General features: G+C 48.4%; 1 protein-coding gene across 1 annotated transcript in view; it reads right to left on the reverse strand.

Moving 5' to 3' along the window:
• Positions 1–21630: 21630 nt before the first annotated feature.
• The window catches only part of MRPS6 (mitochondrial ribosomal protein S6), a 46594-nt gene continuing 40414 nt past the window's right edge, over positions 21631–27810 (reverse strand). The window contains exon 3 of the mRNA XM_030950894.1: positions 21631–22250. Within this exon, the coding sequence (XP_030806754.1) occupies positions 22067–22250 (184 nt within the window). The 3' untranslated portion in view covers positions 21631–22066. The remainder of the gene's footprint in view (positions 22251–27810) is intronic.

Consider the following 27810-nt stretch of genomic DNA (forward strand, 5'->3'; position numbering starts at 1 on the left):
CCAAATCACTCTGGAAAGAGAGCTTGGAGAGTCCTGAGCTGCTCGGCAGCCAAGGAGGGCAAGTCCCAGTTATCTTCTACCACCTTAAAATGGAAATAAAAGGCCCTTGGGTAAGGAGGACCCCTGGCTGGTGGAGCACACGGTGAGGAGAGCTCAGAAAAGGTCTCCAACCCCAAATGATGGAAGCTCAGGAAGCTCCCAGTTCTCCTCCATTGATGCCTCCTCCCTGCCTGAGCCAGAAAGTTCCTGGGATTCTCATTTCCTGGGATCAGGGGGTTGAAACCCATCCAAGCCCCACTTCCCACTGTCCCCTGGCAGTTCCCACATGGAGTCTCCTCCTCAGCAAGGAAACCTCCCCCAGCTCCGTGCCAGGGAGCGCAGTTTCTGGGAAAGCTGCCACCACTTCTTCCAATCAATTGTTCTGAGATGCCACCACTTCTCCAGGGCTGGAAGTGCCACTCTTGGGGGACATCTGAAAATAATTCCTTCATTTTTTTAGGTCAAGCATTGCCCTCCAGCACCGCAGAGCCCACATGACAGGAGGAACTGGGGCGGGAGGAGAAGTGGCCAGCTCTGGAATTGAGATGCCGAGCACAGAGCTCCTGGTGTGGTCCAGGCTGGAATGTCATTGAATATCCAAGGCACTGAGGTTTGGAGGCAAGAGGATGAGCTGGATCCAACCTCTCCTCGGGGGCAAGGGAGGGGAGCAGCAGTTTAGGTTTCAACCTCAAGTGATACCTCATTCATTTAAGGGAAAAAAAGAACCCAAGAGGGGATGTGAGGCTTGAGATTCCTCAGGAAATTAAAAAAAAAAATTAAAAAGGGAAAATTGCAGCAGTGCAAGGCCTAATGCATGCACTGTGACAGCTCTTTATCAGCCCATACAGGAGCAATGAACACAACAATTCAATTTTGCCTCAGTAAAGGCTCAGCTGGAAGGGAAACCTGAGCTTGTTACAGTTTTCCAGCTGAACAACAGGGAAAATCCAGCCAAGATGGAAGATGTGGAATGCCCGGGATCAGAGGAGGAGCTGGCAGCACCTGGAGCAGCAGCAATTCCCTTTGGAATGCCCAGCTGGGTAAGGAGCAGACAAACACCCCTTGTCTGCTCCACCTCTGCCTGCCCAGCCTTAGTTAGAGCCCAGCTCAAGAAAACTGGGATGGATTGTGTCAGCATTCCCAGGAATTGGACCAAACACACACTGGCACCTTTAGAGGGCCAAGCAGGGAGAGCAGGAGCCAAAATCCCCACCTTGGCCTGCTGGGAGCCCCAAAGAATCCCCCAGGAGCAGAGTTCCCCTCTGCCTCAGAGCTCCCAAAATCCCAAACCCTTCACCCTGCAGTCAGGGAAAACACCTGAGGAATTGTCTCCTTCTGAAGTCCCACCCCAGGCACACTCACCAGGACCATGAGATGCCAGGACATTTTTGTTCCCAGCCAAAGGGGGTTTTTTAATGGAATTAAAGCCAGGCAAACCCCAGAATTCCATGGAATGTCTTTTTGGTGCCTTCCAGCCATAAGCCCCAGCCCAAAGGTGCTCCCAGCCATGAGCACAACCAGGGCTTTGGTTAAGCTGCTGTTGTAGGTAGGCCTAAACTTGTGGAACCATGGAATGGTTTGGGTTGGGAGGGACCTTAAAGCTCATCCAGATCCATGGCAGGGACACCTGCCACTGTCCCCAGTGTCCAGCCTGGCCTTGGGCACTGCCAGGGATCCAGGGATGGAATTCCATCCCAGCCCTGCCCACCCTGCCAGGGAACAATTCCTCATTGCCAAGATCCCATCCAGCCCTGCCCTCTGGCACTGGCAGCCATTCCCTGGGTGCTGTCCCTGCAGGCCTTGTCCCCAGTCCCTCTGCAGCTCTCCTGGATCCCTTCAGGCCCTGCCAGGGGCTCTGAGCTCTCCCTGCAGCTTCTCCTCTCCAGGTGAGCCCCCCCAGCTCTCCCAGCCTGGCTCCAGCCCTGGAGCAGCTCTGTGGCTCCTCTGGACTTGTTCCAAGAGCTCCACATCTTTCCTGTTGAGCTCTTGGAACAAAGTTTTGATTTGATCTTAGAATTTGGGATTGCAGCTTTATCCACCTGCCACATTCTGGATACGAGGCTGCACAGGGTGAGCAGGAAGGTGCCAGAACAAGCAGAATTTTCCAGAAGGAATCCAGCCCTTCCCTCCCAGGGCTCCCAGCTGCTGAGCACCAGCGAGGCCACAGCTCAGGGAGCTGCTCCCAGGTAACCATCCATGGGGTTGTGCAGTGCAAGTGCCAGGCTGGGATGCACAAATCCACCTCCAAAGGGATCTGTGCCCCCTGCAAAGGGAACTCGACAAGGTCTGAGCTGAGGGGTGGCCAAGGAGGGCAAATCCCAAACGTCTCCTACAACCTTAGATTAAAAATAAAGGCGCTGGGATAAGTTCTCCTTTCCCAGGCCAGGTTGGACGGGACCTGGAGACACCTGGGACAGTGGAAGGTGTCCCTGCCCATGGCACTGGGTGACCCTTAAAATCCCTCCCAACCCAATCCATTCTGGGATTCCCTCTGAGGGGGCTTTTCCTGGCTGCTGAGCTGCCTTCCCCACACTGCTCCTGCCCTGGGAGGAACCTGGAGACATAAACTTCAAAGAATTTAGGGATTTTAGAGGAGCTGAGGTTTTAGTTAGAGGTAAGCTTTATTGGAGTTAATCAAAATAAATGAGTAGGCCTTGATGAAGTTAAGAATTAGTAGTTAACTAATAACTGATTGTTTGTCAGCACAATGTTTGGTTAGCTGGGTTTATAATGAAGAATATAGAAACTGAAAAGTAGCTTTTAGGAACATGAGACAATTGTGGCCTCCTCTGCTCTGAAACCAATTGAAGATGGGGAATGGGAGTTCTAACAAGGGTCCATTTGTCAGATTTGCATTGAAAAGGTAGAAAGGTCAGAACGAGGAAGACTTCATTTACTTCCTCATTTTGGGACCCCTCCCCATGAAAGGCAGCACTGACTCATTTTGAGGAACAAACCAGGCATGCTTAATGGCTTTTGGACTAATTACCATACAAAGCAGGAATGGGATGTACCAAAGTTATCAATATGCATTTGCAGTTTGGGTATTCAATACTTGTACAAATAAAAGGGATCTGGAATCACCTGTAAATTGGGGTGTGTATTTGGGAGCTATCCCACACTAAACACACACTTTGTAACTTTAAACTGTCAGAGAGTTGTTGGATATTGGTACTAGATCAATATCCATATTGGGAATGGGATGTACCAAAGTTATGAACATGTATTTGTATTTTGGGTATTCAATACTTGTACAAATAAAAGGGCTCTGTAATCACCTGTAAATTTGGTGTGTATTTGGAAGCTATCCCACAATAAACACACACTTTGTAACTTTAAACTGTCAGAGAGTCTTTGTCCATCACAGTTGGATATTGGTACTAGATCAATATCCATATTGGGAATGGGATGTACCAGAGTTATCAATATGTGTTTGTATTTTGGGTATTCAATACCTGTACAGATAAAAGGACTCTGTAATCACCTGTAAATCACAGTGTGTATCTGGGAGTTATCCCACAATAAACATTCACTTTCTAACTTTAAACTGTTAGAGAGTTTTTCGATATCGGCACTAGATCAATATCCGTATTGGGAATGGGATGTACCAAAGTCATGAATATGGATTTGCATTTTGGGTATTCAATACCTGTACAGATAAAAGGGCTCTGTAATCACCTGTAAATTTGGTGTGTGTATTTGGGAATTATCCCACAATAAACACACACTTTGTAACTTTAAACTGTTAGAGAGTCTTTGTCCATCACAGTTGGATATCGGTACTGGATCAATATCCATATTTTTAATAAATCAACCTGAGCAAGGTTGTCCCTGCAGGTGAAGTGTCCACTCCTGGGACACCTCAGGAGCCCCTCCATGCCCTTGTTAGTGTTCGGAAACCTATAACCATGAAATAGATCATATGTCAGTGATTTTATTAAGAGCTCTGGCTATCAGGGGTATTTTCAACCCAAATCTGACTCCAGCCATACATTCAAAATGAACATGTTTTTATATTCTATCGTTATATAACTCTCATGTTAATTATTAAACTTATATTGTTCTATTGTATACATAGAGTTCAGTCAAGCATGGCCCCTTGTGGTTCCCCCTTAGATTTCTAACATAGTTTCTCATGATTCTTCTTATGGTTATACAATAATTATATTTAATTACTAAACAATCATCACATCTAACAATTATATCATTTATCATACTGCTTACGCAGGTGCAGTGATCTGGCAAAACACAAAGCCGAACATTTTCAGAGTCTACTTTTAACATTTTCCCCCATTATCACCCTCACTGCAGCCAGGGAGCAGCTGACAGGAATTGCTTGTCCTGCTTTTCTTCCAGCCGAGGAGAATGAGGAGCAGGGAAACAACAGAGGAGAAATGACACTTGTGGAACAAGGCTGGAATAATCAACTGTGACAAAGACATCCCCACATGTCCAGCTGTCCCAGGGGGAGGGAGGGGAGCTGCTCAGGGGCTCTGTACTCAGACTGACAAATCAGAGGAACTGGGGAGCAGAAACAGCACCTGGGGCCAGCCCATCATCACTGAGGGGAGTTCATGAATGAAAGGCCTGAGGAGAGAGCAGATGGCTCCATGGGCAGCTCCAGGAGGGATTCAGGCTGCCCCAGCATGTTTGGAAGAGCACTCCTGATGAAGGGAATGATGAATGACTGGGAGCAAGAGAGAGGAGGGAGATCAGAGGAGCCGAACTGGAGCTTGACAATGAAATAGCCCAAAGTACTCAAACAAATCGGCTCGAGCTCTGGGCAGGGCTTGTCTCCATTTGTGCCTCTGCTCAGCTCAGCACAAGGGTTTGGAGCAAGTTCACTTCTTCTGCATCTTCACTTGGTGTGCTCTGCTCCTGCCTTGGAGCAACGATGGGAACCCTGGCCAGCTCCAACCCCTGCCTGTCCCTGTGTCTGTCCCTGTGTCTGTCCCTGGCTGTCCCTGTGTCTGTCCCTGTGTCTGTCCCTGTGTCTGTCCCTGTTTGTCCCTGACTGTCCCTGTGTCTGCCCCTGGCTGTCCCTGTGGCTGTCCCTGTTTGTCCCTGTGTCTGTCCCTGTTTGTCCCTGACTGTCCCTATGTCTGTCCCTGGCTGTCCCTGTGTCTGGCCCTGTGTCTGCCCCTGGCTGTCCCTGTGTCTGTCCCTGTTTGTCCCTGACTGTCCCTATGTCTGTCCCTGGCTGTCCCTGTGTCTGTCCCTGTTTGTCCCTGTGTCTGTCCCTGTGTCTGTCCCTGTGTCTGTCCCTGTTTGTCCCTGTGTCTGTCCCTGTGTCTGTCCCTGGCTGTCCCTGTGTCTGGCCCTGTGTCTGTCCCTGTGGCTGTCCCTGTGTCTGTCCCTGTGTCTGTCCCTGGCTGGCCCTGTGTCTGTCCCTGTGTCTGTCCCTGTGTCTGTCCCTGTTTGTCCCTGTGTCTGTCCCTATGTCTGTCCCTGGCTGTCCCTGTGTCTGTCCCTGTTTGTCCCTGTGTCTGTCCCTGTGTCTGTCCCTGTGTCTGGCCCTGTGTCTGTCCCTGTTTGTCCCTGTGTCTGTCCCTGTGTCTGTCCCTGGCTGTCTCTGTGTCTGTCCCTGGCTATCCCTGTGTCTGTCCCTGTGTCTGGCCCTGTGTCTGTCCCTGTGTCTGTCCCTGGCTGGCCCTGTGTCTGTCCCTGTGTCTGTCCCTGTGTCTGTCCCTGTGTGCAGAGGTCAGAGCAGGCCCAGGCTCTGCTCCAGGCCCAGCAATGGCCCCAGAGCCACGGGCAGGGCCTGAGCCCAGCAATTCCCCTGCACAGGAGGCACAACTTGTGCCCTGGGCAGGGTCTGAGCTGGAGCAGAGCCCAGAGAGGGGCTGGAGTCTCCTCCTGGGACATTCCAGAATGGAACCCCACAATCCCTGGGCTCTGGGTGACCCCAGGTGAGCACTGTGGGCCCTTCCAGCCTCACCCATCCCAGGACTCCGTGCTTAGGCTCCGGCCCAGCGCTGAGTTTAAAACACTTTGCAGGTTTACCTTGCTGAGCCTGGGTGAAATCACATCAGGTCCTTACAGAAATAAATAAATCCATTAAACCCAGGCCCTGTTTCAATTCCTGGGAGGTTGCACAGTTCTGGATCTTTTTCAGGAAGCTGAACCAAGTCAAACACCACCAGAGCTCAGAGTTAAACCAGTTTGAAAAAGAGAACAAGATCTTCCCAGAACTTCACTCAAATGGAGTCCTGCAAAAATCCTTTCTGTGAGGGTAAAAGGGGGCTGGGATGGAATTCCCAGAGCAGCTGGGGCTGCCCCTGGATCCCTGGCAGTGCCCCAGGCTGGACACTGGGGACAGTGGGAGGTGTCCCTGCCACGTCAGGGGTGGCCCTGGGTGGGATTTGAGGTCCTTTCCATCCCACCCCATCCACAATTCCCCATTTCTCTAATCCAGCTGCAGACAGATTCATTCCCACCTTGGTTGGTTCCCAGAGGATCCCTCAGGCCCAGCTGCAGTGCCCGGGATGCCATGAGCATTCCAGGGGCAAGGAGAGGCCAGGGCAAGGTGGGACCTTCGCAGCAGCACCCTCTGCTCATCTGCAGGCTCAGACTTCAGACAATCCCAGCCTGGTTTGGGTTGGGAGGGACCCTAAATCCCACCCAGAGCCACCCCTGCCATGGCAGGGACACCTCCCACTGTCCCAGGCTGCTCCAGCCTGGCCTTGGGCACTGCCAGGGATCCAGGGGCAGCCCCAGCTTTTTGGGGCATGATGAAATCATAAAATATGGACAAGAAATAGAAAATTGCCTGAGGTCATCTTTTGATCTCTGAAGTTCCAACCATGACCCTTCATTTCAGAGCCGACCAAAACTCCGAACTTCTTTTCTCATCCAAGTTCTGACACTTTTAATTTTGGGATCAATCCAAGTGTGAAAGCAGGAGAGGCTGGAGGGATTTAGGTTGGATTTGAGGGAAAGGTTCTTGCCCAGAGGGTGCTGGCACTGCCCAGGCTGCCCAGGGCACGGGCACGGCCCCGAGGCTGCCACAGCTCCAGGAGCCTTTGGCCAGCGCTGCCAGGGATGCCCAGGCTGGGCTTGGGGGGTCTGGGGGGTCCCTGGGGGTTTATTCCCACTCAGGATATTCCATTATTCCATCAAAGTTTTTCAGCAATTTCCCAAGAAATGGCCAATCTGGAAGAAAACAAGAATCAAACCTGGTTTTTTAATTGCTTCAATTGTAGCCAGAGTCCATTTTAAACCTTTCCATCTTCATTTTAGACTATATCCCATCTTATAGAAATTCTCTTTCTTCCTATTTTCCTGCCATTCCATGACTAATCAATGGAATTATGCACTGACTAATACCAGCATGTCATAACATGACACAGCATCATTTCAATCTCCTCCTCTTTCACCCAAAAATGCCATTTTTAACAGCATTAAGGGCAGTTGCTGCCTGGCACTGATCAAAACATTCTTTTTTTCCCCTCATAGGGTAGTTTGGTGCTTTGACACAGAAAAGAAAGGAAGATGAAATATTTCAGTCAGCTCTCAGCAGAAGTTACTCTCAATTATTTGAGAATCAAATCAAAAAATCCAATGGAAGTGATGGGATGTTTGATCTGGGTGTCACTCTGTGTGTACAACACCACGTACAATACCCAGACATAGCTGAAAACCCTGAAAAATACAAAATAAAACACAATAAAAAATATTTTAAAATCAAAAACCCCCACTACAATTATATAAAATAAGGTTATTTCTCCAACAATTCCCAGAAATAGCTGAAAACTGTGAAAAATACAAAATAAAACATGATAAATATTTTGAAATCAAAATCTCCTGCTACAATGATATAGAGGTTATTTCCCCAACATTTCCTAGAAATAGTTGAAAACCCTGAAAAATACAAAATAAAACATATTAAAAATATTTTAAATCAAAACCCCCACTACAATTATATAAAGGTTATTTCCCCAACAATTCTCAGAGATAGCTGAAAACCCTAAAAAATACAAACTAAAACAGAATAAAAATAATTTTAAAATCAAAACCCCCACTACAATTATATAAAAGAAGTTTATTTCCCCAACAATTCCCAGAAATAACTGAAAACCATAAAAAATACAAACTAAAACAGAATAAAAAACTAATTTTAAAATCAACCCCCCACTACAGTTATATGAAATAAGGTTATTTCCCCAACAATTCCCAGCAATAGCTGAAAACTGTGAAAAATACAAAATAAAACACATTAAAAATGTTTTAAAATCAACCCCCCCCACTACAGTTATATAAAATAAGTTTATTTCCCCAACAATTCCCAGAAATAACTGAAAGCCATAAAAAATACAAACTAAAACAGAATAAAAATAATTTTAAAATCAAAACCCCCAGGACAATTGTGGAAAATGAGGTTGTTTCTCACACAAAAGGTGCAGCAGGAGGGAAAGAGCTGCGATCTGTTGGATTCTGCAGCAATTTTTGATCCCAGATTTGGCTCCACCTGGGTGGTAAAAACCTCTCCCTTTGAAGATGGAGCAGCCACTTCTGGGAGAGCAGCAATAAAATGGGAATTGGCCGGGGAATTGTGTCCCTCAAAGGGAAGGAAGTGATAAAAAATCCATTATTCCAAATTCTCCTAATTTCTGCAAGCACCCCTTAGCTCCAAGGTTTTCCTTCAGGTGACCTGGGATACTCTGGAATAATTTAAAATTCCAGGAGAATTCCTGGAATCATTTTAAAAATAATTTAAAATTCCAGGGGAACTGGAATCAATATGCAGCCTCACCAGGACTCTTTATTTGTAGGGAGAGGTTTCATGGAATCCCAGAATTTCCTGGGACCCGCAGGGATCATCCAGTGCCACTCCAGGCATTCCCAAAATCCCACCCTATCCCAGTGCTCCTGGAGCTCTTTTAATGAGGCTGTAAAAAATGATAAAATGAAATAAAAATGCAGATTTCCAGGCACTGAAACATCCTTTGGGATGTGGGCAGGGATGTGGGGCCACCATCACCTCCCCAGCAGCCACCAGGACTTTCCAAACTGGTTTTTGATCAATTGCTGATTGTCCTCGGCAATTAAAAGAGAATAAAAGAGGTGAAATTAAAAATAAAGAAATCTGGGATGGTGGAAGGTGGCCCTGCCCATGGCCAGGGGTTGGAGTGGGATGATCTTCAAGGTCCCTTCCAACCCAAACTGCTCCATGGTTCTCACTTGTCCCACCTGGAAGGGGAAGGGTCTGTAGGGATAAAGGGAAGAGGAGAGGAAGAGGAAGAAGAAGAGAAGGAGAAGAGGAAGGAGAAGAGAAAGAAGAGAAAGAAGAAGGAGAAAGAAGGAGAAAGAAAGAGAAAGAAGAAGAAGGAGAAGGAGAGGAGAGAAGAGAAGGAGAAGGAGAAGGAGAAGGAGGGGAGGAGGAGGAGGAGAGGAGAGGAGGAAGAGGAGAGGGGAGAGGAGGAGGAGAAGGAGGGAGGAGGAGGAGAGGAGGAGGAGGAGGAGGAGGAGGAGAAGGAGAAGGAGAAGGAGAAGGAGAAGGAGAAGGAGAAGGAGAAGGAGAAGGAGAAGGAGAAGGAGAAGGAGAAGGAGAAGGAGAAGGAGAAGGAGAAGGAGAAGGAGAAGGAGAAGGAGAAGGAGAAGAGAAGAGAAGAGAAGAGAAGGAGAAGAGAAGCTCCAAACTCCAGGAGCAGCTCCATGGTCAAGGCTGGATTTGGAGAACATGCTCCCGGCAGATTCCAGGGTGGGATGGGATCAGGGACAGTGACAGCAGAACCCCACAGAGTCTCAGGAGGGAAACAAACATTGGAGGCTGCAGGATGCCAATTTGTACCTCAATATTGCCCTGATTTCACAGGAAAACATTCCAATAAAAATGGTGGTTACTGGGAACTGAGGGGCACCTGATCAGCTCCATAACCTCTGCAGGGAAATCCCAGAATCCCTGAAAGACTGAGGTGGGAGAGCCCTTTAGGATCACTCAAAAACCACCAGCACCACCCCAAACCCTGTCCCTGTCCCCAAGGCCACATCCAGACTGCTCTGGGACAATTCCAGGGACTCCAAACCTCCCTGGGCAGCTCAGCCCAAGGCCTGACCACTCTGCCAGGGAAATTTTCTGTGCCAATCTCCAACCTGAGCCTGCCCTGGTGCCATTTGAGGCCATTTCCTCTCCTCCTTTCCCTTGGGACAGGCAGCACAGCCCGACCCCCCCGGCTGTGCCCTCCTGGCAGGGACTTGTGCAGAGCCACAAGGGCCCCTGAGCCTCCTTTGCTCCAGCCTCAGCCCCTTCCCAGCTCCTCAGGGATTCTCCAGCCCCTTCCCAGCTCCCTCAGGGATTCTCCAGCCCCTTCCCAGCTCCTCAGGGATTCTCCAGCCCCTTCCCAGCTCCTCAGGGATTCTCCAGCCCCTTCCCAGCTCCGTTCCCTGCCCTGGACACGCTCCAGCCCCTCCAGGGCTCTCCTGCAGGACCAGAACTGGGCACAGCCCTCGAGGGACCCCAGCACAGAGGGACAATCCCTGCCCTGCTCCTGCTGCACACACAATTCCTCACCCAGCCCAGGATGTTCTTGGCCTTCTTGGCCACCTGGGCACCCCTGGGCTCATCCCCTGCCATCCAGGGACAGAACATTCCCCAGGCAGCTCCCTGGCCATTGCCAATGACAGGAACACTCCATGAGGAGAATCCCAAAGAGCTGCAATTGCCTCAGGAAAGCACTGAAGGAGAGATGAGAGAAGAAGAATAGGGGGAAATTAATTTAATTATAGGAGACACCTGATGCAGCTTGAAATCAAACAAAGTGAAAAAGCCTCCAAAGTGCAGCTTGCTACCAGAGGGAGAGGATTGGTTTGGTTCCTGACAATGAGGCTCAAATGAAAAGCTAAAATTGGAGTTCTTTGTGCCAATAAAAAAAAAAAGGAAAAATAATAGAAAAGAGGAAGAAAAAAAAGGAAAGGGAAGGAAAGGAAAGGGAAGGAAAGGGAAGGGAAGGGAAGGGAAGGGAAGGGAAGGGAAGGGAAGGGAAGGGAAGGGAAGGGAAGGGAAGGGAAGGAAGGGAAGGGAAGGGAAGGGAAGGAAGGGAAGGAAGGGAAGGGAAGGAAGGGAAGGGAAGGGAAGGGAAGGGAAGGGAAGGGAAGGAAGGAAAGGAAAGGAAAGGAAAGGAAAGGAAAGGAAAGGAAAGGAAAGGAAAGGAAAGGAAAGAAAAGAAAGAAGAAAAGAAAAGGAAAAGAAAAGAAAAGAAAAGAAAAGAAAAGAAAAGAAAAGAAAAGAAAAGAAAAGAAAAGAAAAGAAAAGAAAAGAAAAGAAAAGAAGAGAAAAGAAGAGAAAAGAAGAGAAAAGAAAAGAAAGCACCAGAGAAAAACCTGAACTGGCCAAAGGACAAAAGAGGATCCAGGCATTTCCTTCTCAGTCCTGTCTGAGCTCCCAGGCAGGGCCAGCACGCTGGGAGATGTCACAAACAGATGCAATCTGTTTATCTGAACCCAGAGAAAGCCTTCATCTCTCCCTGAGCTTCCCTAAGCCACGGCAGCCTGGAGAAGCCAGCAGCCTTCCCAAAACTCCAGAGGACTCTCAAACAACCCCACCAGGTATTTGCAAATAAAGGACACAAAAAGAGCAGAAAACTCATTAAAGTGAATTGGCCACCTGGAAAGCCTTCTCTCTGCCAAGGGTTGCTTTTTTTTTTATTATTATTTTCCAAGGAATGTTCGCTTGGAATCTTTCAAGAGAACTCTGCAGAAAGCTCTGATTGTTGGAGCTGGATGGAATCGAGTGAGGTGCTGAGTTGGAGTGAAATCAACAGGGAAAATCAGGGAAAGCAGAGTGAGCACAGATTCACCCCCTCATCCACGGAAAAATCAACGACATGGAAATAAAACTTCAACTCTCTGACAGGAGGGTCCAGCTCTGCTCCTGGAGGGGAGCCCTGGAGGGGCTGGAGCGTGTCCAGGGCAGGGAACGGAGCTGGGAAGGGGCTGGAGAATCCCTGAGGGAGCTGGGAAGGGGCTGGAGAATCCCTGAGGAGCTGGGAAGGGGCTGGAGAATCCCTGAGGGAGCTGGGAAGGGGCTGGAGAATCCCTGAGGAGCTGGGAAGGGGCTGGAGAATCCCTGAGGGAGCTGGGAAGGGGCTGAGGCTGGAGCAAAGGAGGCTCAGGGGCCCTTGTGGCTCTGCACAAGTCCCTGCCAGGAGGGCACAGCCGGGGGGGTCGGGCTCTGCTCCCAGGGCACAGGGACAGGAGCAGAGGGAACGGCCTCAGGCTGGGCCAGGGCAGGCTCAGCTGGGACAGCAGCAGCAATTTGCCCATGGAAAGGGAGCTCAGGCCTTGGCAGGGGCTGCCCAGGGAGCTTTGCAGTGCCCATCCCTGCAGGTGTGCCCTGGAGGTGGCACTGAGTGCTCTGGGCTGGGGACAAGGTGCCCATGGGGCACAGCTGGCACTGCATGGGCTGGCAGGGCTGTGCCAGCCCCGGGGATTTGGGGGTTCTGTGAGAACAAAGCCCTGCACGTGTCTGCAGGAGAGAGGCACCTTGGTGAACCCCTGGACTGGGTTTCATCCTCCCAAAAATCCCTCAGCAAATACTTCTGGTCACCTCCCCCCGCCACGGGACTCCAGCTGGGCTCTGTGGTTTGGCCACAGCTCTCCCTGAAGGAACCCAGCACATTTCTGTGGATTCTCACATAGGAACACCACTATTGTCCTTCCCCAAATGCCAGCATTAGGGACTGTGCAATTCCCACCAGAATAACCCTGGGAGGGGGCTCGTGCTCCTCACAGTGCAATTAAGGAGGGGTTTTGGACCACAGCTGTTTTTAGAGCTCCCTGAGGTCGGCAGGAATGTCCTGGGCAGTGGGATTGGGATGCTGGGATTTACAGCCCTCTCCTAGTCACTGATAACTCAGAGTCAGCAGAGGCTGAGGAGCAGAAAATCCTACACAGGGAGAAATTCTGGAATTATCTGCAGTGATTGACCCTCCCAGCACAGGGAGATCAGGGAAATCAGCACCTAAGGGGCTCCAGGAGAGCTGAGAGGGACTGGGGACAAGGCCTGCAGGGACAGCACCCAGGGAATGGCTGCCAGTGCCAGAGGGCAGGGCTGGGTGGGATCTTGGCAATGAGGAATTGTTCCCTGGCAGGGTGGGCAGGGCCTGGCACAGGGTGCCCAGAGCAGCTGGGGCTGCCCCTGCATCCCTGGCAGTGCCCAAGGCCAGGCTGGACACTGGGGCTGGAGCAGCCTGGGACAGTGGGAGGTGTCAGGGATGAGATGATCCCTAAAACCCAACCCAACCCAAACCAATCTGGGATTCTGCGATTCTCTAATCCCTCGTGGTGGCTCCCAGCACCCAGAGATCAGGGCAGAGCTCTGGGTTGTTCCCACCACCAGGAATTTTCTCAGCTCACAAACCCGTGTTCCACAGCCCAGAGAAGGGAGAACCTGCGCCCAGCCCTCAGAGGGGACAAACTGGGGACAACCACAGCCAGGGAGGTGTCACCTGGAGCAGGTCTGGAACACCACAGCTCTGAGAGCAGAGAAATAAACAACAACCAATAAACACCACAGCTCTGAGCAAATAAATCACCGTTGTGAAAAGTGATGCAAAAAATGCTCTTAATAAATCTGTTTTAACACATTCCAGTCAGAATTTTGTTGTCTTTCCAGTGGTGCCAGTGACAGGACAAGGAGCAGCGGCCATGAAACTAAAACACAACAAATTCCACCCCAAACAGAGGAGGAACCTCTTTCCGTGGAGCCCTGGAAGAGCTGCCCAGGGAGGTGATGGATTCTCCCTCTCTGGAGCCATCCCAAACCCACCTGGATGTGTCCCTGTGTCCCTGCTCAGGTGCAAGGGGTTGGACTGGGGGGTCTCCAGAGGGTCTTTCCAAACCTGATCCTTCTGGGATTCTGGGATCTCAACCCTTGGGGCACCAAAAGGGACCTGGTGGTTTAAACCTGGCAGCCAAAGCCCGGCCAGGCACAGGGACACCGCCAGGGGATGGGGAGAGAACTGGAAAAAAGGAAAACTCGCGGGCTGAGATGAAGACAGATGATAGGATGTCACAGACATTTCTTTTATGAAAAACCCTCTCTCAGGATTTTTCCTGCTGAAGCTGAGAAGTTCAGCAACAAGATGTAAACAATAGGTTATCTGCTGCTGTGGAATGCAACAGGTCTGTCTGGATTGGCCCAGATTTGGATGTTTAGAAATAATGGCCAATCCAGAACTGAGATCTCTCGGACGCAGTCTGGGAGAGCAGGGCTTGTTATTCATTCTTTCTTTTTCTATTCTTAGCTTAGCAAGCTTCTGAAGAGCTCTCCTGCTTTTTCTTTGTAGTATAGTTATAATAGATGTATATATCATAAAATAATAAATCAAGCCTTCTGATAATGGAGTCAACCACCTCGTCTCTTCCTTCACCCAAACACCCTTGTGACCGCCGTCACAATAGGACACAAAAAGAAGGGAAAGTCATGGAATCACGGAATGGTTTGGGCTGGGAGGAACCTCAAACCCATCTTGTTCCACCCCTGCCATGGCAGGGACACCTCCCACTGTGCCAGGCTGCTCCAGTGTCCAGCCTGGCCTGGGACACCTCCAGGGATGAGGAGCTGAGCATGACCCAGCACACCCAGCCCTGCCCATGGCATGCACAGCCAACAAAGCCTTTGGCTCTGGATTTGCTTGGAAAACTTCTTTGAAAACTCCTTTTCCAGCCCAAGATTCTGCAGCTTTGCCTTCCTGATGATTGTCCTGCTTCCCCTGGCGGCAATCCCAAGCTGATCTGAGCAGCACCAGGTGCCCCAGGTCACTTTGGGTTTGTTTCTCTTCCCCTTGGGGCTGGGTGCAGCTCTTCTGGAATTGTTTTCTCTCAGTTGAGGGCAGGGAATTATTTATAGGGGATTGCAGGGATTATCAAAGCAAACTCTCTGCTCTTTCCAGTGGCTGGGACAGTTGGGAAGATCCTCCCCTCAGAGTGAGCAGCTTGGAGGATCCTTCATTCCCATGCCAGGAGCACTCCTGCAGTCTCTTCATCCTTAATATTTAAGGAATGAGAATATTTCATTCCTGGCATTCCCTGAGCAGAAGAGTGGGAATGCTGCCTGTGCATCATTATTTATCCTAAATAACGAGCATCCTGCTCCTGGCTCCCTCCTGTCTCTGGCAGTGCCCACAGAGGGAACAGAGCCTGTGACATTGTCACCCTGCTTGTCCCCCAAAACCAGGGAGCAGCCATCATGCCTCAGGTTTGGCTTTTCTATTTTTCAGGTTCTGTGCTGCTTTAGTGTGTGAGTCTGGGCTTCACATTATGGGATGGTGAGCTCTGTGCACAGAGCAGGGAGACAAAACAATTCCTGCTCCAGCTGGGCACCAAGGACAAATGATCCAAATCTCAGCCCAGGAGCACAAACACCGTGGGCTGGAGAGAGAAAAACAGCAGGGGTGGGACTGCCTGGGCTAAAGCTGGAATGGGACAATGAACTGCAAGGTGCAAATGGAGCAGAACTGATCCCAGGGACAGACCCCGTGCCCGGCCGTGCATTTTGGGGCCATTTTGGTTCATCTTGGGTGCAGCCCTGGCTGGGCTCTGGTGCTGCCCAAGGTGCATCCATGGAGGAGATGCTTTGAATAAATCCCTGCTTTATTCTTTAGCTCTGGCCAGCCTCTGCTCTGGGGCAGCCTGCACAAGGCATCACCAGGCTCCAAGGAACCCTGAGCCTCCTCCGCTGCTTCCAAAGGGAACTGGGGAGGGAAAACCCCGCTGAAACCCTTCTCCTCCCTCCCTGTGACCTCCACATCTGCCCCCAGCACCAAACTGAGCTGAGGTCAGCTCAGCAGCACAGGCAGCAGCTCTGCAGAGCCCTGCAGGACCCGGGCATTCCCCAAGGAATGCTGGATGTCCCCATCAAGGGAAGCTTCCTGTGTCTTCACCTGTGGTGTTGTGAGGTCCCCAGCGTGAGGTGAGAGATGGGAATTGGACTCCAAGTTCTCAGAAGGCTGATTTATTATAATGTAATGTAATGTAATGTAATGTAATGTAATATAATATAATATAATGTAATATAATGTAATATAATATAATATAATGTAATATAATGTAATATAATGTAATGTAATGTAATATAATATAATATAATGTAATGTAATGTAATATAATATAATGTAATATGATATAATGTAATGTAATGTAATATAATATAATGTAATGTAATGTAATGTAATATAATATAATGTAATGTAATGTAATATAATATAATGTAATGTAATGTAATGTAATATGATATAATGTAATGTAATGTAATGTAATATGATATAATGTAATGTAATGTAATGTAATGTAATATGATATAATGTAATGTAATGTAATGTAATGTAATGTAATGTAATGTAATGTAATATGATATAATGTAATGTAATGTAATATTACATTATATTATATAATATTACATTACATTACATTACATTATATTACATTGTATACTAAAACGCTACTAAAGAACAAGGATGTATCAGAAGGCTTAACGAGAATGAATAATAAAAACCTGTGACTCCTCAGAGAGTCCAACACAGCTGGCTGAGATTGGTCATTAAGAAAACACAATTCACATGGCACCAATGAAAGAATCACCTACCACATTCCAAAGCAGCAAAACACAAGGAGAAGCAATCAGATAATTATTATTATTTACATTTTTCTCTGAGGCTTCTCAACTTACCAGGAGAAGAAATCCTGGCGAAGGGATTTTTTCAGAAAATATCACAGTGACATTGACCAGCAGAATTCCCAACTCTGAACTCCTGCTGAGGTGGCTGGGGGATTCCTCCTGGCATAAAGTGTCAGGATACATGGAATTATGGACTGGTTTGGGCAGGGAGGGAATTTAAATCATCCCACCCCATCCCTGACACCTTCCACCATCCCAGGCTGCTCCAGGCCCCGGTGTCCAACCCAACCTTGGACACTTCCAGGGAGCAGCCACAGCTTCCAGGGAGCAGCCACAGCTTCCCTGGGCATCCACAACTTCCCTGGGCATCCACAGCTTCTCTGGGCATCCACAGCTTCTCTGGGCATCCACAACTTCCCTGAGCATCCACAGCTTCTCTGGGCATCCACAACTTCCCTGGGCATCCACAGCTTCCCTGAGCATCCACAGCTTCCAGGGAGCAGCCACAGCTTCTCTGAGCATCCACAGCTTCCCTGGGCAGCCACAGCTTCTCTGGGCATCCACAGTTTCCCTGAGCATCCGCAGCTTCCCTGGGCATCCACAGCTCCTCTGTTCCTACAAAGCTCAGCCAGGGGCCTCTTACAGATTCAGTGGAATCTCACCATCCCACAAAACTGCCCCCAGGATTTTCCTGAGCCAGCAGCACCCTCCACACACACCCAGCTTGGCAGCCCCAGCACAGCCCAGCCCCAGCAGGGATTAAAGCCCTCCCAGGAACACATCCTTCCACCTGGAATGCTGCACGAGTGGGATCTGGCAGAGCCAAGCTCCCCCTCTTCCAGCCCTGCTGCCTCCTTATCAAGCATCTCCTTTGCTGGAGTTTTGTTTTTCCAAGGGCTCCTCAGCGGGATGTTCCAGGAAAATCCTGCCAGCACCCAAGCTGGAGAGAAGTGAATCATAAAACCTCACATTAAAACCTCTCATCTTTTAAACAATGCTGATGAGTTTTAGGCTTGTGCTTCCAGGCTGGAAGTTGAAAATAGCTGGGGGGGGGGTTTGCTTAAAATTGCAGCTTTCCAGAGCCTGAAAGGAGCCTGGAAATGGGATGGATTCAAACTGACAGGGAGGAGATTTAGATGGGATCTTGGGAATGAGGAATTCTTTATCCTGAGGGTGCCCCTGGATCCCTGGCAGTGCCCAAGGCCAGGTTGGGCACTGGGGCTGGGAGCAGCCTGGGACAGTGGGAGGTGTCAGGGATAGGATGGGATGGGATGGGATGGGATGGGATGGGATGGGATGGGATGGGATGGGATGGGATGGGGTGATCCCTAAAATCTCTCCCCACCCAAACCAGTTTGTGATTCCATGAGAGAATGGAGATCTTGACAGTGCTGGACCCATCCTGGGTGACTTTTTGGGCAGAAATAACCAGGGCACATTCTAAGAGAAGTTCCTGGCTCCAACAGCCCTGGCTTATATCCCACAGTCCCAGCCTTTCTTCTTTTTCCTTCCCTTCCCTTCCCTTCCCTTCCCTTCCCTTCCCTTCCCTTCCCTTCCCTTCCCTTCCCTTCCCTTCCCTTCCCTTCCCTTCCCTTCCCTTCCCTTCCCTTCCCTTCCCTTCCCTTGAAATTTCCTTTCCCTTTCCCCTTTCCTTTCCTCTTTCCTTTCCTTCCTTTTTCCCCCAGCATTTTTCAGGGATCAGACCCCATCTCCATGAGCCAGGCTGATTTTTGCCACCCCAATCCCTCCCTGGATGATTTCCCACCCCTGGCTGCTGATTCCCAGCTCCTCCTGCAGCTCCCAGGCTGGAGAGGATTTCCAGAGGGACCCTGAAACACAAGATCCTGGAATTCTTTCTGCTCACACTCCCCACAAAGGGGATTGTGGTGCACTCTGGATTCAGGGAGAAAATCCCAGTGTGCTCAAACTTCCTGGGATCAGGGCTGTGGAATTCTTTGATGGTGCAGTGCTCTCAGTCTGTTGGAGAAACCTCCAGGGTTCAGCATTCCCCCATGGGAGAGAAAAGCTCAGGAAAAGGGAGGGATGGAGACATTCCCAAGGTCTCCCCCATTTGTTGCCTGAGCAAACCTTTCCAAGCCAGTTGTTATTTGAATCCTCTTCCCAAGGCTGTCCATCCCCAAAATCCACAAACAAGAAACCCAGAGCAGAAATTTGGGAAGGATTTGGGAGCAGAATTTCCTCATTTCCTCCCCTCAGAAAACCCGAGGAAGGGCTGAGGAGCTTCACTATTGGATTCTTTGGGAAGCAAAATCCAAGTCCTGGCATTCCAACTGCCCAGGCCTCTGGCCATGGCCATGGGATGGGACATTTCAGGCCATGCTGGGGCTGCACAGCTCCTCTGGCTCTCCACTGTCCCAAAATTTTACTCTTGGACATCCAGGACCTCTCAGAGCCCATGGGACAAATTGGGCTATGGACAACCAAAAAGGCTGGAACACATCTCAATATTTCCCTTCTTCCACAGGGATTTATGGTCCCTCAGGGCACAAATATCCCTTTTTTTTCCTCTGGCACAACTGTTTGCTCAGTCCCAGGACTGCCCCAGTTTAATCCCCTCACCTCCATTCTGGTGTTTGCTGTTATTCACTTCCCAAAATATCCAACTCTTGGTCTGGGAGCTGACTGGGCTCAATAAATTGCAACCCCCACTCCACCTCCTATAAAAACAACAACAAAAAATTTAAAAGTCTCTATTAGAAACTATTAATTATGAGGAAAGTTGTACCTGCAGTTGAGAGGTTTATAAATAAATCTGGGTGCTGCTGGGACAACCCCACTGCAGTCCCACTCCTGCCACCCCCAAAAATGGGACAAAAATCCTAGAGAGAGTCATTTATAGGAAATGTATGGAACATGATCAGTAATGTCAGGACTCTTGTCTACAAATGGAGCATTAAACATGTGTGAAGTCTGGCTGGCTGCTGTGCACATTTCAAATTTAAGAGCATGCAGATACACACCATTGAATTGAGGAGTCTGAACCACCAGTGTTCCCATACAGAGAAATCATTTCAGACAGGCAGATCACCATAAACAATTATTGGAATGTAGCAATTTTTAAGCCTTATCATATTGAAGGGTACTGTGGACTTGGTAAGACTTTTACTTGTATAATCATTGAGAATGATGTTGCGTTCCAGAGTTGAATTTTAAAAAGATATTAAAAATGTGCAGTCCTCCACTGAAAACTAGCCCCATGTTAATGTAGAATGTGACAGAATCTTTTGTTGGGAGGAAATTGAGTACTCCTTATTAATTCTGCTTTGGTGTCCAATAGCTCCAACAAGAAGTTCTTGTGGTAAATTTAAAAAGAAAAACCCAGACAATCTGGCAGGAGAATTCCTTGCTATCTGACAAGTTCAATTACTGAATAGAACAGGAATATACAAATTCTGTGTAATATTTGACTTCCAGCATAAGGGGCTGGGGCTGGAGCAAAGGAGGCTCAGGGGCCCTTGTGGCTCTGCACAAGTCCCTGCCAGGAGGGCACAGCCGGGGGGGTCGGGCTCTGCTCCCAGGGCACAGGGACAGGAGCAGAGGGAACGGCCTCAGGCTGGGCCAGGGCAGGCTCAGCTGGGACAGCAGCAGCAATTTGCCCATGGAAAGGGAGCTCAGGCCTTGGCAGGGGCTGCCCAGGGAGCTTTGCAGTGCCCATCCCTGCAGGTGTGCCCTGGAGGTGGCACTGAGTGCTCTGGGCTGGGGACAAGGTGCCCATGGGGCACAGCTGGCACTGCATGGGCTGGCAGGGCTGTGCCAGCCCTGGGGATTTGGGGATCAACCTTGAAACTGGGAGGAATTAAATGGAAAATTGAAAACTACAGCAAAGAAACTGAAAAAGGACAAATAAGCAACACTTTGACATTCGCAGCCTCTGCTGATTTTCATGGAGTGGAGTTGAAATCTTAATTTATTCCCCCTCCTGCTCAATCCAAATCCCAAATTCCAGGTCTGAGGCAAAATCCCTTTAAACCCCAAACTTTCTGTCCACTTTGTGATTAAGAAAACCTTCAGAGAAACCCCTGAGTAAGCCACATTCTTGCAGCTGGCACTTCCTACACCCAAAATGTGAATTTTCAGCGGGGAGGGCAGCTCAGGGAGCCAAACCTGGGGCACAGATTCCCAAATCCAGGGCTCCTCCTGGCTGAGCTCATCCCTGGCTGGGAGCCAGGCCAGTCCTGCAAGGAAAAATCCTGGAAGAGGAAAGCTGTGCCTGGAGCAGGCAGCAATGAAAGCACCTCTCATACAGATTCAGCTTCAGGGAGTGTGGAGTGTATTCCCTCTGTTCTTCCAAAGATTTTTCCAGAAAAAAAAAAAAAAAAAAAAAAAAGAAAGAAAAAAATCAAATAGAAAAAAAAAAGAGAATTAAAAGAAAAAAGAAAATCAAATTTAAATTTAAAAAAATTATGAAAATACCCCCAAACAACCAAAACCCACAAATCCAGACATTCATAACTCTTAAAGGAAGATGTAGGGGAAAAAAAAAAGTTCTTTTTCCTGATGCATTTTTAAAAAATTAAGATGCTCAGAAGAACTGGTTTCTTTTCCTTTCCAAAAATTCCACATCTAAGGGGAAAAAAAAGAGCACAAAACCCCCCTAGGAATGATCCAACCACTGGATTTACATCAGAGAGCAGGAGGTCTGTATATAGAACAATCATACAACTGATTTTCCTCCTGTTTTTAACAAAAGAAAGGCAAAAAGCACACATGAACACTTTATTCTGATGTTTTGTCCCAGTTTGAAATGTCCACTTGATGGCAAAATGAAGCATCTTTGATTCTTCTGCTCCTTGGGGATTCTCTAATTCCCACCTGGAATTTTCTGGCCTTATCTAAAAAGGAATTTTTACCTGTGCTCTGAGCATTGTTTACCTTGAGGACCATGAGATGGCTTTTGGCAGTGAAAGTTTTGGGAATTTTTTAATACTTAATTTAAAAAAAAGAGTCAGGTTTTACTTTTAACCACACTTTTATTGGCTTTTTCATACCTTGAAACAAACCCCCACCAAATCACATCCTAGATTTCTGTATTGCCACTGCAGATTTCTTAATCTCTCATGTAAATATCCATATTCTGGAAAAAAAAATTGCTATTTATAGCATCCTGCTGCTGGAGAAATCTCCATTATCAATGTAATGCTCCGAGAGAACAGCAAATCAATTTGCAGAGTTGTCAAACAGCAAGATAAGCACCCAGACTCAAACTATTCCAATTATTCTAAACAAAAAGAAACCTCAGTTGTTACAATAATGAAGATCCTGTGACAGACCACACACATCCCATGGGCAAAAGGGATTTTTAAAATTTTTTTTGGTGATGGAGTTCTCACAAATCTTTTCCACAGCAGCAATAAAAAATGGGTTAAAAAAGGTTTCAAACGTTTGGGATTTTCAGTTTTTCTTGGCAGAGAGGAGTTTCTGCTCAGGGCTGACTGGGAGGATGCCACTGCACTCGTCTGCCTTGGCCAGGGGGTGTTTGATAAAAGCTCTTCTGATGACATCGATGTCCCGCCCCAGGTGATCCATCATGGGGGACACCAGGGAAGGGGGGGCCTCCAGGTCTATCAGGAAATACCTGCAATGAGAAACACAGCAAATAAATCCACCAAGATACTGGGCTGGGACAAAATTAACCAAAATACCTGGGTTGGGACGAAATCAGCCAAAATACCTGGGCTGGAACCAAATTAACCAAAATACCTGGGCTGGAACCAAATTAACCAAAATACCTGGGCTGGACAAAATTAACCAAAATACCTGGACTGGGACAAAATTAACCAAAATACCTGGGCCAAATCCACCAAAATACCTGGGCTGGACAAAATTAACCAAAATACCTGGGTTGGGACGAAATCCACCAAAATACCTGAGCTAGGACAAAATTAACTAAAATACCTGAGTCAAATCCACCAAAATACCTGGGCTGAAACCAAATTAACCAAAATACCCGGGCTAGACAAAATCAGCAAAAATACCTGAGCCAAATCCACCAAAATACCTGGGCTGGAAGAAAATTAACCAAAATACCTGGGCTGTACAAAATTAACCAAAATACCTGGGCTGGACAAAATCACCAAAATACCTGGGCTGTACAAAATTAACCAAAATACCTGGGCTGGAATAAGATTCACCAAAATACCTGAGTCAAATCCACCAAAATACTGGGCTGGGACAAACCCCACCAAAATACCTGGGCTGGAATAAAATCAGCCAAAATACCTGGGCTGGACAAAATTAACCAAAATGCCTGGGCTGGAGCAAGATTAACCAAAGTATCTGAGTTAAATCCACCAAAACACCTGGGCTAGAACAAAATCAACCAAAATACCTGGGCTACAATTCAAGGAATTCTTCTGAGGGGTTTCTTAAATGAGAATTCCTAAGTTTTTCCTGCTCCTGTGGAGTTCTTTGTTTGTTTGTTTGTTTGTTTGTTTGTTTGTTTGTTTGTTTTTAATGGGGATTCCTAAGTTTTTCTGCTCCTGTGGGGTTTTTTTTAAATGGGAATTCCCAAGTTTTTCCTGCTCCTGTGGGTTTTTTTTAAAATGAGAATTCCCCTTTTTTTCCCCTCACATTTTGGTACCTGGATTGTTTGAAACAAAAGCTCAGGGTTAGCTTGATTTCAATGATGAGAAGTTCAATTGAGCTCTGGTGGAATCATGGAATATCCTGAGCTGGAAGATGTCCCACAGCATCATCCAGGCCCTGCCCAGACCCCCCCAAATTCCCAGTTTTTCCCTGGGAATGTTGTCCCAACACTCCTGGAGCTCTGTCCAGCCCTGCTGACCCAAGGAGATTTATGGGGATTTTTGAAGGAGTTTTGAATAAGTTAGAGATGGGACATGGATGAGTTTTGAGGTTCCTTCCAACCCAAACCATTCCATGGATGAGTTTTGAGGTCCATTCCAACCCAAACCATTCCATGGATGGGTTTTGAGGTCCCTTCCAACCCAAACCATTCCAGAATCCCCCAATTCTCCCAGCCCACCTCCCCATGGAGCAGCACAGAACCCAAAACTGACGTCCCTTAAATGCAGACACGTTGTCCGAGCAGGACCAGACACCCCAGTTTCATCCCAAAACTGCCCCTGACACAGAGGACTTTGCTCTGCAGGAATTTTGGATTCTTCCTAAGTCAGCCACAGCAGGAGCATCCCATGTTCCCAGAGGTGATCCTGGAGGGGAAGTCCCCAGGACCAGAAGGGAGCTGGGAATCTGAAGGAGCTGGGGCTGTGAACAAGCCCTGCTCGTGCCCTTCAGGCTGCACTGGGCTCATTTTTTTTGCATCACATCCCAAATATTGCACCCCAAGAGGCCCATGGGGCCAGGAGTGACTCAGGATTGCAGAATCCACCCCTGGAAAACATGGGAACAACGCTTTTCCTCAGCCACCACCCTGATCTCACAGAGCAGCCACGTCACAGCCTCAACTCATCCCCAAACCCTTCCCAGAAAGTCCAGAATTCTCTGTGGGAGGGGTAGGATGGTAAAAATCCCACAGGAAACCCCCAGTCCTGAGGCAGGAGAGGTGCCCAGCTGGAATGGGCCGTGCCTGGCTGTCCCTGGAGCCAAGGCAGCAGTGCCAGCCCATGCCAGCCCAGCCTTGAGGGGGCCTGAGCTGCAGGAATGGGCCCAGGGGTCGGCCCAGGGATCTGGGGGAATTCTGCTGGGCTCCCTCCTCCTCCTCCTCCTCACAAATCCCCACAGCAACAAAATTTGGCTTTTGGGCAGCTCGGCTGCCCGCTGCTCTGTGGGCTCCAGAGAGCAGAGATGCCAGCAGGGCTGGAGTTCAGGCACAGGAACCATTGCCCAGCCTGGCCAATTTCGTGCTCCCTCCCAAAATGTGGGAATGTGGCATTGATTCTCTGCTAGAGGCACCGGTGAATTCAGCAGATGCTGAACGATGAACGAGCTCTGCTCCTTGGGAAGGAGCCTTCCAAATTCTCTCACCTGGCACAGGGAGGGTGGGGGCAGCAATTCCAGCTGCTGATTCCTGCCCCTCTCCCCTGATCCCACTGCCATCCCCGCCCTGCATCCTGGATTCATTCCATTCCTGCCCAGCTCTCATCTGCTGCTTTTCATTGTGCTCCTAAAACGGCAAGAGGGTTGTTTTTTGGTTTGTTTTGTTGGTTTTGGGGGTTTTTTTTGTTGTTTTTTTTTCCCCTCCAAAGGCTGCTTTGCAACTTTGTGCTTTCTCTGCCATTAGCAAAGGGTGGAAATTTCCACTGACGCACTGTTGATAAGCCAAGGAGAGCAGGGGGGGAAGGGAGGATGAGCTGTTCCAGCAGATCTTTCTGACTCCTCTCAGGAAAAGGTATTTTATCAAAATTGCAGGCGCTGGGAAAAACGTGGGGTTTCAAAAACAACCACCTCTCTCCAATGTGAGCGAGATTGCTTCCCTCTGCCACAACAAAACAAAGGGAGAGAGAGAGAGACAAGGGAGAGAGAAGCAGCATTAAAAAAAAAAAAAATTGGATTTCTTCAGGAAAAGAAAGAAGGGCTGGAAAAACAATGAGCAGCACAATGGACAATGACATCCCCGAGGAGATCTGAACCCCTTCCCCTCAAACCTCCACACTGAAATCAGCTGCCAGGAGGCCAGGGGGGTTTTGAAAGCCTCAAACCTTCGTTGCAGGCAGTGATCTGTGACCCCACACTGTGCTGTTTGTGGAGTAAACAACCCCAAATCCCAGCGAGACAAAGCCAGGGAAAAATACAGGAATGCAGCAGGGAAAGCACCTCGTTCTTGCAAAGAGAAATGCAAAAAGCATTTGTGCTCTCTAGGAGTCACCAGGGGAGAAATGCAGGAAAATTCCACTGATTCACCATGAGCCCACGGTTATTTTTGTCCTCCTGCTTGACTGCAAACACAAGGATGATTTAAATGCAGGGGAGCAGACTGGAACACATTAAAACAATGCATTAACTCCAAAAAAAATAAAATGTAAGATGGTCTCAAATAGAGGAGGACGTGCCTTTGTATGTGAGGGAAATAAAAAAAAAAGAGGACCAAAAAACAGAGCCAGGTTGCATTTCTCAAATTTACCAAATTCAAGCCAGAAATTGTTTGAACCTTGAGTCCTGAGGATGCTCAAATCTGTTGCTTTCAGATGGCCAGGGTAGGACTTCAAGGATCCTGGATGAAAATTCCCTTTGAAATCCTCCTGGAATACAACTCTGGGCCAAGGGGAGCAGTGAAGATGTGGTGGCCTTGGAAGAGGCTGTGGGGTCCCAAGGTTTTGACCCCAAAACATCTCCCTTGTGTGGAGGTGGAAGATCCAAGGGAAAGGGAATGTCCTGAGGAACAGCAGAGGTGAAAGGAGCAGAAAACACCTGGAGGAAACCACAGCAGGAGCAGGAGGAGCTCCACGTTGTCCTCATCAAGGTAATTCCACAAAAATAAATTATTTTTTTTTTTTGCTACCTGAATGTTCATTTTTAGGACCATGGAAATGGGGGAATTTGCTTTGCCCCTCCTCAGCAGGGCAAGCTCATGATCAGGATTGTCAGAAGGACCAGGACCAGTGTTGCCTTCAGCTTTTACAAATATGGCAGTGGAAGTTCCTTGAAAATCTGGGAAGGACCAGATCCAACCCAAAAGTTGGACTTTAGTGAGCAAAACTGAGCCACAGCAATGATGGGAATGATCCACAGAGAGCTTGGGGGGGAGATACATCCCCAGCCCCAGCAACGGCACCTCCCAAATTCCATCCACAGGCACCTGGTGTTCAGCTGATTGAGTCATGGAAAGATGTTTCATTAATTTAAAGATCATTAAGAACAAAAAGAAATTAAAATGAAAGTCAACCCCCCCCCCAAATGGTGGCTGGTTGCCACCCCACCAAGCCCAGTGGCCACCACACTCAGCCAAGGAGCTTGCACAAGGGTGCCACAGGATTTGGGGGATTCTGGTGCCTCCACATCACCAGCTCTGCTCAGGGCCTCTAAAAAGCACCAAAATTCCAAAGGGCACCTCCACAGCTCAGGTGGACAGGAGAAAACACCCCAAACATTTCAGGGCTGTGATCCTTGAGGCACATCCATGTTTACAAGAGGAAAAGGAATGGTTCAACTCATCAATGAAGAAAGCCCCACCTAGTGGAAGAAGACAATCAGCTGAGCAGAAAATACTCCAAATGTGCCTAAATCCCCAAATATTCCAGCTGCCTTTGTTCTCCTCCAAGTGCACTGCACAGCCAGAACACCTTTTTTGCCCAAACAGCTCAAGGTGTTCTAAAATCCAAACAGCAACAACAAGCTGGGTTGGGCATTAAGTTTAAATTTATTTTGGGGGGGGGTTAAGTAAGGAAAAAAGCTCCTTTTTAAGATTAATTAAGCTCCTTTCATGTGTTTTTGTTTTGCCCTCTTTGGTCTTCAAGAGCCATGAAAAGCATCAAGAGGTTCGACTCGAGCGAGGCCAAACACGTTTGGAGAATAAAGAAAAAACATGAACTCTGCATAATTTGGGTTCAACAAAGGGTGGGGAGAGGGCTGTTCAAACCTGTGAAGGCTCCAGAGAACATTTCTGACAGGTAACCATTATTTCACTCTCGCAAATCGAGGCAATCAAATTGTACCCAGGTGGTGGGGATGATCAGAGGGCACTTCAACCTCTCCATCCACGCGGAAAATTTCATCCTGCCACAAGCAGGAGGTTTGAAAATGAATTGTGCAACTCCCAAAGCTCAGCTGCTCTGTGGGGAGAGGCAAAGCCTGAACGTGTAACAACATTTACGTGGAAATGCTTCCACAGGAGTCAAAAAAAGGGGGTGTCCAGAGAGGCTGTGGGTTCCTCATGCCTGGAAATGTGAGGTTGGATGGGGCTTGAACAGAACGATCTTCAGGATCCCTTCCAGCCCCACCCATTCCATGGTTCCATGGTCAATTATTGAATTATTCCTCTTAATAACCTTTCCTGCTGCTTTAGGCTCTGGAAACAAGAGCCTTTCCTGGGCAGGTGCCTTGGCAAATTTTGGAATTTCTGCCTCTTGACCCCTTGGATGCTGTTGTGTATCCCTTGATCCTCAGGGACCCTGGAATTCTCCTCCTGCAGAAAAACCTCCAGGCATGTGTGAAGGTGAACTCCACAAAATGCAATTCCTGGCTGAGAATTCCTGATCAGCTCCCCAAAATGCAAT

Source organism: Camarhynchus parvulus, chromosome 1 (assembly GCF_901933205.1).
Source record: "Camarhynchus parvulus chromosome 1, STF_HiC, whole genome shotgun sequence".
Lineage (NCBI taxonomy): Eukaryota > Metazoa > Chordata > Aves > Passeriformes > Thraupidae > Camarhynchus > Camarhynchus parvulus.